This window comes from Harmonia axyridis, chromosome 4 (genome assembly GCF_914767665.1).
Source record: "Harmonia axyridis chromosome 4, icHarAxyr1.1, whole genome shotgun sequence".
In the NCBI taxonomy this organism is placed as follows: Eukaryota; Metazoa; Arthropoda; class Insecta; order Coleoptera; family Coccinellidae; genus Harmonia; species Harmonia axyridis.
The window spans coordinates 44,186,202-44,200,684 of record NC_059504.1 but is presented as its reverse complement, the minus strand read 5'-3'; the positions used below and the strand labels follow the sequence as shown (position 1 = coordinate 44,200,684).

The 14,483-nt window shown below is 36.7% G+C and overlaps 1 protein-coding gene across 10 annotated transcripts in view; it reads left to right on the top strand.

Annotated features, from left to right (window-relative positions):
* LOC123678563 (pleckstrin homology domain-containing family G member 5) overlaps nucleotides 1–14,483 on the top strand; it is a 363,969-nt gene that overhangs the window by 279,293 nt on the left and 70,193 nt on the right. For all 10 annotated transcript variants that reach the window (XM_045615665.1, XM_045615663.1, XM_045615664.1 and 7 more), the window contains one exon: nucleotides 12,118–12,218. In XM_045615665.1, coding sequence (XP_045471621.1) covers nucleotides 12,118–12,218 — 101 coding nt within the window. The remainder of the gene's footprint in view (nucleotides 1–12,117; nucleotides 12,219–14,483) is intronic.

Genomic DNA, 14,483 nt, shown 5'->3' with positions numbered 1-14,483 from the left:
CATTGGAAGTATTCATATGAAATCCTATACACTGTGTCCGTAAAGTATGGAAAAAATTCATTTTTAGCTAAAGAGATCATTTTAAGAAATAATCCTGAAATACGTCGATTTTTATTTTAATGTACCGTATTTTAAAATAATAATCTAACATACAGGGTGAATTACTTTCGAGTAATGACGTCACCGTCATTTTTTTGAATGGAATATCCCCATTTTGTCTCAATTTTCCGATTACTCTAGCTGAGCTGATTCCAAAAAGGTATCACATGTTGATTCCAATTGGTACAGGTGGACAAAAATACAATAGTTTTGTGTGTGGTCATAAAGTAACGGGTAACATTCTTTATTAGTTAAATTAACAATATTATCAAAAATACTTATTGTCTAGCGGCAATTGGTTTGAATGTAACACCCTGTAGTTTGTTACATTTTTAGATTAATGAAAATGAGCTGTTTCCAAACATGTTTGGTACTTGTGGTCTTGCAGTCAGAATATGAAAGAAGTTAATTCTTATGAATTCAAAAAAAAAACATAGTCGTCTAGTTTTTTGTGAAATGTCATTATTTGTTTATTGACGCTAGACAATAAGTATTTTTGATAATATTGTTGATTTAACTAATAAAGAATGTTACGCGTTACTTTATGAGCACACACAGAATTATTGTATTTTTGTCTACCCTGTACCAATTGGAATCAACATGTTATACATTTTTGGAATCAGCTCAGCTTGAGTAATCGGAAAATTGAGACAAAATGGGGGTGTTCCATTTGAAAAAAATGACGGTGGCGTCATTACTTAAAAGTAATTCACCCTGTATATTAGATTATTATTTTAAAATAAGGTAAATTAAAATAAAAAAACAACGTGTTTCAGGATTTTTTCTTAAAATGATCTGTTAAGCTAAAAATGAATTTGTTCCATACTTTACGGACATAGTGTATAATATTTAATTTAGATAAGACCTTTCAAATATCAATAGAACTCTACTTCGTAGCAATTTTTAAATCTTCCGCTTCAGTGAGCCTTTTGAGAGTTCACAAGGGCGCGTAGTGAAGTTTCCATCCAATAACAGACCCTCAGAAATGTCTTGAAGTATGCTTTGTGCAGAGTTAACTGCATTATGTTTCCACTTGGATTAACGTATGCTTTGTGCTTCGATGTCAATATGTTAATACATATTAATTTAGTGTTCGAGCGTTGAATGGATGGAATGAAAAATTTTGTAGTTAACCAAGGCAAACTGAAATGTCAATAGGATCGCGTTAAGGGTTGTCAGGATTTCTTATATTTTCTTGAATAAACATGTTCCATCGAACATGAATGCATTATAAAGGGCAACAGACAATTCAGTGTCCTCAAATTTTATATCTCAAATCATTTTACTAGATTTACTTCATTTAGCATTTTTTTTCCTTATACATAACAAAAAATATCGAAATAGTTTACACATCTACGTCTGCTTGAGGATTCAATTGTTTTGGTTCAGTATTTAAATGCAATACTATACTATTGAACGGCAAAAACAAACACAATTCTAATTACTTGCGAAACCAAATAATATAATATAATAAATCGAGTACGACTTAAGAACGATGTTTGTGACTTAAAAATTAATGGTGATGGAGCAGGTATTGGAGGATAGGGTTATAGAATAAAATAAGTAAGTTTAGGGGTTGAGATTTAGAAGGGCCTATTGATTCTAGTATAATTACATGTATATATGATTAGCTTCTAATTTTGAAAAAAAAAATATATTTTGGTCTTTAAAGATATATCCATTCCATCATTTGGCTTAGCCCTTTCTTTTCTGATTTTAATGCGTTCTTATTTGAGGGGGATGATGAATTATGTATTTTATAATGGCTTCAAATCTTACGAGTATGAGCTCAAAACTGGCGTTCCTCAAGGATCTAATCTAAGACCATTATTGTTTGTCATATTTATAAACGATCTTCTGTGCTATCTTATCAGCAAGATTTTGGCCTATGGGGATGATTTAAAGCTTTATTTGAGAATATGTCGAACTGCTGATGTTTTGCGTCTTCAATCAAGTCTGGAGTTTGTCCACGGATGGTGTTTACGGAATGGGATTATTCTGAATTTGAGAAAGTGCTTTAAAGTGACTCACACGAGAAAAATGCAGCCGCTCACTTCAAGTTATCATATTGGAGACCACCTGATTGCTACTGGAAGCCGCTTTCGTGACCTGGGAGTCCTGTTTGACACTGATTTGAGCCTTGTGCCACACGTTCCAAGAAGTTTCATGATTATTATTATTATTATTATAGTGTACAAATGAGTTGAGACAAATCTATATAACTCAATGCAAAGGAAAATAAAAAAATTCACACTCCTGTAAACAGAAAATAAAAAAATTAATAAATATTCTCTCCAACAAAAAAAAAAAAAATCACAAGTTGAGAAAAAAGAACAAACAAAAGAAGATGTCTTGGCCAATCATCATTCACGCCTCCACGCATCCCACCTATTCTTGAAGACGTTCACACTAGAAGCGTTCACTATCCCGGAGGGTAGCCCATTCCAAAGCAGGAACACTCTGTTCGTTAGGAAATATTCCCGTCCTCGGATGAAAAATTGCTCTCTCCTCAATTTATAGTGGTGTCCCCTCAGTTGATTCCTATTGAAAGTGAAAAGCGAGGATAAATCCACTCCAAAGAACCCTCTTACAGCTCGGAAAGCAGTGATCATATCGCCCCTAAGTTTTCGGTCTGTGAATTTATCCAGTTTCATCATGGATAACCGTTCCTCATAACTTGGTCTTACATTTCCAAAAGGAATCCGGGTCGCCCTCCGCTGCACCTGCTCCAACAGAAGTTCATCTTGCCTGAAAGTAGGATGCCACACCGGTCCAGCAAACTCTAGTATCGGACGTATGTAAGTCTTATATAGAGAAGACAAGGTCTGGCAGCTACACCGATTGAAGCATCTTTGAACCATGTACAGGGATTTCTTGGCCTTGGTTGTACAGTGCAATATATGTGAACTCCATGTTAGGTTGCTATCCACTACAACACCCAAATCATTATGCGAGTCGCAAGATTCTATCGGATATCCATCTAAATAATACTTCATTCTGGGGTTGTTTCGACCAAGATGTAACACTCGACACTTCGCGAGATTGAGGGGTAACATCCATTCTTCAGTCCACCTCAATATGGCATCACAATCATTTTGTAGGACACTACTAAATTCAAACGGGTTGTTGAAGAATTTCATGTCATCGGCATAGCAAGCACTAGTGGATGATATCAGGCTGGGCAACTCAGAGACGTATAGCAGGAACAGTAGAGGGCCTAAAACTGAGCCTTGAGGAACACCACTCGAAGCTGGCCTGAATGAAGAGCGCGCAGCACCAACCTTGACCGAAAAGGAACGTCCGCAAAGGAATGTCTCCATCCAGCCAAGTAGACGGCCTCGAACACCAAAGTGTTCCATTTTATGAAGTAACCTTCTAATCGGCACCCTGTCAAATGCGCTGGAGAAATCCAGATAGATAACGTCCACCGGATTCTTACGATCTAATTCAATAGTCCACGTATCAACACATGTCAACAGATTGGTTAAAATAGACCTTCCCGGAATAAAACCATGCTGTTCTTTAGGAATAACCGAGCTTGTCAGCAGAAATTCCAGAAGTTCTGAGGAGATGACTCTCTCGAGAACCTTCAGCACTGCAGAAGTTAAACTGATTGGTCTATAGTTCCGAGGACAATGTTTATCTCCTTTTTTGAAAATAGGAGTTACAGAAGAGTAAGACCAAGACTCAGGCAGAGTTCCGGTTGAGAGTGAGAGCTTGTAGATTTTAGTCAATGGTGAACTGACAAATGGAGCACATAACTTGAGGAAAGTAGACGTGACATCATCAAGACCTGGAGACTTGTTCGCATCAAGACCGAGAAGATGCCCCTCCACAATTCCTTCATCCACCTTTATTTCACTTAAACTGTGTCCATTTCTTGGTGCTCTCACTCGAGGCAAAGGAGTATTCGGTTCACTCGAGAAGTTTCCAGAAAATGTTTCTGCGAAGATCTCTGCTATTCGCTCGTGATCAGTCAGTAGGGTGTCGTTTTCACGTAGTGTTGGCGAAGATACGGTTGAGTTGAGTTGGCTTCGAACATACCTATAAAATGTTTTCCTATTTTTTGCCTGTGTTAGTTTTCCCTCGAAAGATTTTTTGGCTTCGCGAATTGTTGAGGAGAGGTAGTTTGAATACTGTCGATGATTTATAAAATCATGGGTTGCATGACTCCGTCTGTAGCGCTGCCACAACCTCTTCTTGAGCCTGATCATTCCAAGAATTCTGCCGTCAATCCATGGTTTTTTGGGGTTAGACCTAATGACTTTTTCAGTTGTGCACCTACTAACAATATCCAAAACAATTCTGTGGAACTTATTCCACATAACATCCACATCTGTTCCATCCAGGATTGTAGACCAGTCTATTTCCGAGAGTATTTGTTTAACCTCCTCGTAGTCGGTGAGCTTCATCTTCCTCTCCTGAACCGCTGCTCTCTCACACGTATGGAATTGAATTTTAGTCGACAACACAAGGTGATCAGACTTTCCCACTGGTGGAAGATACTGTACGTCGGATAATAGTTCAATATCATCAACAAGTATCAGATCTGGTGTGGTAGGGGTCTGATTTATTCTGAATCTGGTTGCCTCATTGACAACCTGATTAAAGTTACTTTTGTTCAACATCTCAACAAAGCGAAAAGCAGGAGAGCCATGTGAAGGCAGATTCTTCGGAGGCCACTCGCGAATATCGCCGAAGTTAAAGTCCCCAGTAATTATCACGTTTTTCTTATTTAAAGTCAAATATCAGTTGATCATATATAGAAGCGCGTGGACGATAGATGCAGCCTACACTAAGTGAAATATCTTTCGATTGGATATCAATAAAAATATTATCTAGGCCCGGTGTATTGAGGGAAAATTCAGTCACATTATAGGATTTCAAAATGTCAGCAAGAATATATGTACATACTCCCGCATGACCAGGGGTAGTTACACTGTCACTACGATAGATAGAATAACCAGGTATTTTGTAACAACCATCAGGGATCCCAGGGTGAAGCCAAGTTTCTGTAATAAAGATGAGAGATGGGCGCATTTCTCGAACCAATACAAGTAGTTCATTAAATTTTGCAGGTAAGGAGGCAAGATTCGAGTATATGATAGGCCATTCAATTAGATGTCTTTCTAGTTTTTTTGTTCCCGTGTATTCGCTGTATTCACCGCCACAATAGTTGGTATGCCTTTAATGTAGTTAATGGTTAGATCGGTTTCACCTGCCAACCGTTTTGCTTTCAATTCCATTCGAGCAGCTTGAAGTTCTCTATACTGCTGTGGCGTTTTGTCGTCCGTTATGATCAAATTTTTATAGTCTGGATGCTGAGATAAGAGTTTCTTATCTCTCAGTATTCTACGAGGGTGACTAGAATCCCTGAATCCTACTTTAATAGGTCTAGGATACCCATCTTTGACCACACCAACACGACCAACGGCTGAAACTTCGGAAACCGCAGTGACATCCAACCTGCCCACAACATCCAGGATGATAGATCTATCAGTATCGTCGCCATTGGTCTCAGGTAAACCTCGGATAAGAATGTTGTTTGCTCTCCTCACACGTTCCAGGACCTCACCGGAATCGATAGCGTTGACTTTAGGTGGCGTACCTACTTCAGCGGCTGTTTTGGCTCTCCAATTTTTCAACTCAACATCTAGCAATTCCAATGAGTTCCTCATCTCACCAACATCCATACAATCAAATTTCAACTTCAAATTTGTAATGTCATCATTCAGAGAGTGATTAGAGTCCTTAAGTAATTCAATTTCAGTATGGTGTTTTTCTAACATGGTGGTATGCTGACTCAGTATATTACTGTGCGCTTCAATCGACTCCAAGCAAGCCGACATTTGTTTGCTCAAGTCAACTTGACCCAACTTGATCGAAGCGACATCCTCCGCGATAGTGTCCAGTACAGACAATTTAGACAGAATTTGATTCAATTGAGTTGCTTCCAGCCCTGGATCTCGACTTGAAGAGGAAGAGGCACTACGTAGGTGCCTTGACGGGTTGCTCGATTGTGGTTGAGACATTTAGAAAAAGAAGAAAAAAAAAAATTATAAAATTTGTATGGAGGGGAATCAAGACACAGGAAAAACAATCTTCACTCTGCTGTGGCCGGTCAGAGAGACTCTAATGACATACACAAGAGGCCGAGTATAAGAGAGGAATTCAAACAGAGGTGTCATTTCATATATAGTCAACAATTCTCTTAAGTTTGGAATTTTTCCTAAGAATTTGAAATTAGCGTTGATAAAACCCATTTATAAAAAAGGAGATGATACTTGTTTTGAAAGTTACAGACCTATCAGTATACTGTCCAGTTTTTCCAAAATATTTGAGCATGTAATGTGTGAAAGACTGTTGATATTTATGAAGGAGTGCAATCTGTTTAATGACTCTCAGCATGGCTACTTGGAGGGTCGATCTGTTCAGACTGCATTATATCAGTTTACGGAAAGGGTTATAAGACTTCTGGAGGAGGATAAACTTGGGTTGGGTTTATTTGTTGATCTGGCGAGTGCTTATGACTGTTTGTTCAGACCTTTTCTTTTAATAAAACTTGAAAAGCTGGGTATTAGAGGTAGTGCAAAAGACTGGATAGCTTCATATCTTTCCGAGCGATCTCAGAGAGTGTCTATTGTTAAAAATGGCAAAGATGTAAAGTCAGATATAATTGAATCAAATTATGGGGTACCTCAAGGCAGTGTTATAGGACCCATCCTTTTCATAATTTTTATAATAGATATATGTGATGTTATTGAAGACATCCTAAAATTGTTAACTTCTTTTGTTGATGACACAAATTTGATGATTGGTGGAAATGATTTTGATGATATCAAGGCAAAAACACTCTCAATTTATAATGAATTAAAATCGTGGTTTACAAAGAACAAATTATTAATGAATGAAAATAAAACATCAGCTGTGCTATTTAGCACAAGCAGATCGCAGAAAATGAGGGAAAATGTGTTGGATTTAAAAGGTTGTAATGTCAAGATTGAAGAGTCAATTAAATTTTTGGGGGTATATTTGGATGGTTTCCTTAAATGGTCATATCACATAGATTACCTGTCAGGGAAGCTATGTCGTGTAGGATTTGGAATCAGAACATTATCAAGGTATTTGAGTCTAAATAATTTGAAAACAGTTTATTTTGCAAATTTTGAATGCCTTTTAAGATATGGAATTATATTTTGGGGATCAAGCTCAGAGGTCAATAAATTGTTTGTGTTACAAAAAAGGGTGATGAGGTATATTTTTAAAATGACTTCAATTCAATCATGTAGGGGATTATTTAAGAGAAATAAAATGTTAACAATTTTTGGTATTTATGTATTAGAATGTTTGCTTTTCTTTTTCAAGAACAAAGATATTTTTTCAGTTCACACAATTAAAAGTATTTACCCTTTAAGATCGCAGAACTTACATTATCCTATACATAGGTTATCTCTATCAGAAAAGCACCCATCTTACATGTGTATTAAATTGTATAATAAACTACCTGATAGTATAAAACAGATGGATGATTTTAAGAATTTCAAGAAAAATGTCAGAGAATATTTGATTTGTTTGGAACCATATTGTCTTAATGATTATTTGAGTTAATTTTAGTATTTTTGCGAATTTTGGCAATTTGACACTATTTCTTTTATGTATAGTACACTGTACAAACATGATATGAAATAAAGAGTATTATTATTATTATTATTATTATTAAATGAACAGAGGAGTGAAGGATTTGTTAGAAACCCCCCGTATTTTATGTTGTATTGAATGAAAAATCCGCACGTTTAACACAAGGTTCAACCCAGATGTTGATAACAATATAAAGACGATATACTCCGATACCAAAACAAAATTCTGACCCCAAATAACTACTCATCAAATTATCCTTCGAATACCAGAGCAATTTTCAGAACAAAAATTATACAGGATGAAAAAATAACTCACATTAGTTTCACCTACTGATACAGAGCAAATATTTCTCAGTGGATAACTATGAAAATTTAGTTTATATTGGAGCACTGTTGTAGCATCTGTACACGATGTGAATTTTAGAGTTAATAATGATGATAATGATAATGATTTGTCTGCTCTCAGGAGCGTTTACTTCTTGCTTGTTGTTAGTAAGTTGGAATATGCTTATTTGATATGGTTTCCAATAAATGCAACTCATATCTCTCCGATTGAGCGAATCCAGAGGAATTTCTTAGGTATGTCATGTTCAGGAGTACGGGGAGGTATCCTGAGCTTCGTGCTGATCTTTCGGGTATCATGGAGAAAGGGAAATTTCAACTTTCCTCACACGTCAGACCCTGCAGTGCGCAAAATTCGCACAGTAGCTTCTTATAGTTTCGTAGTTGATTTTTATAGTTGTAGAAAATTTTGAGTTTTGATTTCTGGGATTCCTTTTTCTTGTTCATGAAATGCTCATTTATTTGTACCCTTTAATTGGAAACTCTTCTGTTAGGTATAATAAGGATTCATTATTATTATTAATTTCATTAGAAATTACCTGTGTCTCAAAAACAAGGGCTGATGGAAAATTTAATGGCTTGTTTGGAATCAGCCTTTTATAAAAACATTTGATATCAGTTGTTGAATTGTTGGCAATGTTGGCACCATTTTTTTTGGTCTTATTGTTATAATCAATATTTTTAAATTTTCTTTGAAATAAAGTTTTCAGTCAGTAACCCTAAACCACTCGCCAGATTTCAATGAATAATCAATAGTAGTAAAAGCATTAAAGAGAAGTACCCGATTAGACTCATCGGTAATTGCCAGTATGTTCAAATTTTAAATCAACGAAGTAGTTGTTTAACGAATATTCAATTTTTTTTTCAAACGATTCCTTTCTACCTTCAAAATTTTTATGTGAAGATGCGTTTCTATAGTTCTACATTATTCACTCCGTAGAGCAAAAGGTGAACGAGACATTGTCAGATCAGAATAATAGAAAAACGGAAATGGAATGTCATTCATAAATTCGTAGCAAGGGATGAGAATCCGCTTTCCCTTTCTCCCAGATGCCTCCACGCAAATATTCGGAAAAAAACCCTACCTAAAATATGGGTCGACGGGGGAGGAGATGATTATATAGATTTTTCTCGCGGAGATCCGTGTGCCCTAACGAATATCCTGAATTCAATGCCGAACTCTCGGAATAACTAATCAAATAACAGTAAGAAATGAAAAAGTTCCCTAATGATCAGATTCGGATGGAATTTATGTTTCGTTTCGAGTTTTTTCGTTCAGAAATTCGGTAGAGGCTGTCTCATTCTGCGATACGTTAGGTTATTCCCTTAAAATAAGTGGCTATAATTCATTGCCATTCAGATAATTATAAAAGTGTTATTCATTATGTGGTTCCAAAAGTAACGTTAATAAAATATATTTCCATTCAAACATTCATTCGATTTCCGTTTCGATATCATAATTGGACCTTGCCTTTATGTGTTTACACAACATTATACATATATCCTCTACCTGATCTCTTACAGGACTCAATTCCTTGAGAAGTTAATCTCGAGGACTCGCCAGCACATTTCGGCCAATATATCATCAATAACTCGTCAGATGTTAGTTTTCAGATTGTCAATAGTCTGAGGGATATCAGCATAAACATGATACTTCGCATAACCCCACTCAAAAAAACCTAAAGGCGATAAATCACAAAATTTTGGTGGCCAATTCACATCGCCGAAATGAAAAATTACATTGACACCTAATTCATTTTCGAATAAGTACCGACCTAATCACTCCACCAGACCAAATTGGACACCAAACAGTGCCTTTTTTTGAGAATATTCACTGCCCTATATACGACAATTTTGCTTGTTTACATAGCCACTGAGTGAAAAATGTGCCTCGTCACTGTAAATTATATGCTTACAATCGTCATCCAAACGTTGTTGTTCAAGCACTCATAGCACGCCACAGCGTGCCATAAGAGAGGTCCAAATTTTGTGCGAGCCGAGAAATGGTTGAATTTGAAATAGTTGCTCGTTATGACTCTGGTGCCGGGGTATGGATGAAACTGTCCAACATATGCTATTTATCTATGTTCATCCTACTGCTTCAAGAACAAAACACGTAGGAAACCCAACACCTATTCTTCCTTTGGCTTGAGGGAACCCTCCTTCAAGGCTGGCGACGTTCCTGTCAGCGTATCTTCTGGTTTGGGTCCCTATAATGTTATGCAAAGGGATATTTGACCCAGTTTCAACAAGATTGTAATTCATGTGAAAGAATATAAGGTTGGGAACCTTCAATGCTTTTATTCCGACTTTCTTAGGTCTCTGTTGAAATTCAATTAATAATAATAAAAAAGATCTTCTTTTTATCCTTAGCGAAATCTAACTATTAGCTTTTCCACAACTGAGGAGCTACATCAAACATCAATCATAATCAGCAGTTTTACCTTCAATATAAACTAAAATAATCAGCCTTATCAGATAATACGACACAACAAAATAGAAAAAATACAACAATAAAGATAATACAATACAATTACATACATATCAACAAAATCATGAATGCAACATGAGATTTTTCATCTTTCCCTCTTTTGATTTTGGAAATACTCAGGATAGAGCGATCAATAAGAATTGGTTTTATTTTATATAGGTTTTGTTACTAAATTTCACCATCTTAGGCAGAACACTGTTAATTATTTACAAATTATTATTCATTTACTACTTGGTGCTCGTAGAATATTTTTCAGTTGAAGCGTTGAAACTTTAACTACTATAACTCCATCGTTGTGGAAATAACGAATACATTTGCCGAATTTTTCAACTCATCTTCTCGAATTATGAATTGGTTTCATTAAAGGACGATTTCACGAAGTTCAGAACTAATAAAAATTCCAACTGGCAGTAATAATTTCTAGAGGCTGTTCTTGAATTACAAGCCTCGAAATGGCGCGCAGTTCATCACGCTCATTTCCGGTCTGTGTAAACATGCAAAAAATGAATTAGGTATTGTAATAACTTCAGTAAGTAGTTTATTGCGAAAAATGGAAGCCAACTTGAAATTACGTCATTGTAGAGGCCTAATGTGCTAAATCATGATTATGTTGGTAGAATTTGATATTTTTCGCCTTGTGCTTTAAATTCGAGTCCCAAATTTTTCAGCAGTTGATTCTACTCACTGATGAAAACCTACCAAATTCAATTTTTCAGTCAATATTTTGTTTTCCCGTTAATTTCAAAACTACATATTCGATTGAGATGAAAATTTCCACTTGTAAACAGGAGGATAATTTAAAGGATGTTCAAAATTCTATGTTATCCGCGTAACCAGAATCAAAAAATAAAAAAAAAACTCAAAAAAGGGCATTTTGTGTTATCGCAGCATTCCACTTGTAAACTGATTACTTAGCTTGTCAGGTGGTTCTTAAAATTTGAAACTCTGTGGCGCTCAGAATGAGAGAGATAGGCCAAGCATATGTTATATATTCGGAATCAGGGGAAAAAGAGCTAGTCAAATATAGAGAAATATAAAGAGTGTTCCATTTGAAAAAATGAAGTTGCAATCAATATGTTGCCCACTCTGTATATCTTTCGTTTTGTGAAATCATTTTGAAAAACACTAGTCGATTTCATGAAAACAATTTTTTTTACCTCTTTCAGTAACAGAGTTAAAGGGGGTCAAATTATAGTGAAAAACCCGGTACCTCATCCGAACTCAGCCATGGAATTGAATTTCAATTATTTTTATTCCTCTTCATGTAAATTGTATTTAGCAAATTCAATAAATCCTACGGGAATACTTCAGAGATCAAGCAAGTACATCAAAGGTGTGCAAAATACTTTGAGAAACAGACGAAAAAATACCTTTACAACTTCTTCATTTTCTTCGATATTCTGCATGACTCTTTTGTGGTTCTAACGCCACTATTACCACGAAATTTTAAAACTTGTTTGGTGTAATTCTTGAAATATCAATATACCTAAACAATACTACTTTTCAAATTGTAAGAGTTGACCCTTCATTCTAACTTTTTTGTTTCAGAAATCCAGTAGTGAATGCTTTAGTGTAACTTTTGAAGTAGGAGATGAGTCAACGTGGGAGAACGAGTTGTTTTATCCAGCACAACGAGGCATCACATTACAGTGAGTAGAAATTTGTATTTGTTCTAGAGCTTGAACTATACAGGGTGTCCCATAAGTGGCACGTCACAGTGACACCGGAGGTAGGTCAGCTAAAGAGGGACCTAACCAGCCTAACATGACCCCAGTAAAAGTTGCATGGTTTTCGAGTTATTACCAAATTACGTTTTTAGTGAATTTTCACCTTTTTTAACATTGTCAGGGTCAGAATTCTGCTGGAAAGCTCTCGAAGCTTATTTTTTTGTTGTAATGGAATCTTAAATAGTTATTTAAGATGACATGAGTATGATTCTGTCAAAAAGTTATGTGGATTTCAGTAAATTAATGGATAAATCTTGATTTCAATTGCTAGCAAAACGGGAACTTCGACTTTGGACACCTGCTGTGAAAAAAAAATCCTTGAAACAAAACGAGCAAGTAACATCAAAAAATTGGGCATTTTAGACAGATTTAGAAATGGTACAATACACGAATCTTATGCCCATAAAACTAGGTATTTTCATCATTTCACCGATGCCCTATGTAACTAATTTAAAACTATGCACCTCGCTAGCCGTCCCTAGAGAGAGAGACTTGTTCTGTCTCTCTTTATCTACTTGGTAAAGAAAGGGATGGATAGAGTGCTTTGTTCGATCATGTAGCACGAGCAGCGATGGCCCTGCAAACCAAATCAGTTCGTTACCTTGCGTTTCGTGCGATCCCCGTGTTCTCCGTGTCTCTGTTTTCGTGTGTTCCTTAACTAAAATCGACTTGGCATTTCTCTGGACTCTGATTTACTCTTTATTTGTGGAATAAAGTGACAACTCGGCACTCTATCGGACACTGATTTGTGTATGCAACCATGGCGAATCACAAGTTTACTCATAGTGAGTACGCTGACATGCATTTAATCTACGGCGAAACCAGGCGTGTTTCAAATCGAGGCAATGTGGGTTACAATGCAAGATTGGCTGCAAGGTTGTACTTGGAACGATATCCGAATCGTAATCCTACCAACTACGAAGTCATTTTGAGAACTGCAAATGCTTATCGCGAGGGCAGACTAAAAGGGACGAATAGCCGATCTGGAAGACCTTGAACGATTGACGACAACGTCGTTTTAGAAGAAGTGCGAGCGGAGCCAGGAACTTCAGTGCGAAATATTGAACGCCGTACTGGAGTCCCCAAATCCTCGGCACAACGAATTTTGAACAGGAACAAATACGATCCCTTCCACATTCAACGCGTACAAACTCTACAGCCGACTGATTATGCACCGCGTGTTGAATTTTGTCGAAAAATGATACAAAAGTGGAGAGAAAATCCCAACTTTTTTAATGAAGTGTTGTGGAGCGATGAATCGGCCTGCAGAAGGGACGGATACACCAACTTACATAATATCCATAGCTGGCAACTAGAAAACCCGCACGAAACAAGAGAAGAACGGTCCCAATACCAATTCAAAATCAATTTGTGGACGGGAATTTTTAACGGCCGAATAATAGGACCGGTCGAGTTGCCAGCTATTTGTAACTGGGCAAACTACCTGGAAATGCTTCAAAATGACCTGCCAGGATTATTGGAAGACGCGCCGTTGGCACTCAGGCAGAGGATGTGGTTCCAGCAAGATGGCTGCCCGGCACACTACGCTCGGCGGGTTCGCGAGCACCTCAGCAACACATTCCTCGACAGGTGGATTGGGCGATTAGGACCCATACTGTGGCCACCGCGATCTCCGGATTTGAATCCACTGAATTTTTTTTATTGGGGATGTTTAAAGGACAAAGTGTATGCAAAACCAATAAGAAGCGAGGAAGAATTGCGTGAACGCGTATTCGACGCAGCCCGGACCATATCGGAAATTAGTTTAAGAAAATTGAATCGTAATTTTATAAAACGGTGTCATTTATGCATTAGAGTCCGAGGGAAACAGTTTGAACATTTACTGTAAGTTAGATTTACGAATTAAATAAATAATCGAAAGTTAAGTCTGTTTTTAATTAATTTACCTTTTTTTTCAATAATATTCCTTTTTCGCTTCCCCTAATCCATCTTTTTCCCTATTGTGACTTTAACAAATAATAACAAAGCCCGGTATCAAATGTAATGTCATAGCAAGCGGCAAAATTACCTGATAGCGGGGTTCCTAGTTTCAACTTAGTTAAGTAGGGCATCGGTAAAATGATGAAAATACCTAGTTTTATGGGCATAAGATTCGTGTATTGTACCATTTCGAAATCTGTCTAAAATGCCCAATTTTTTGATGTTACTTGCTCGTTTTGTTTCAAG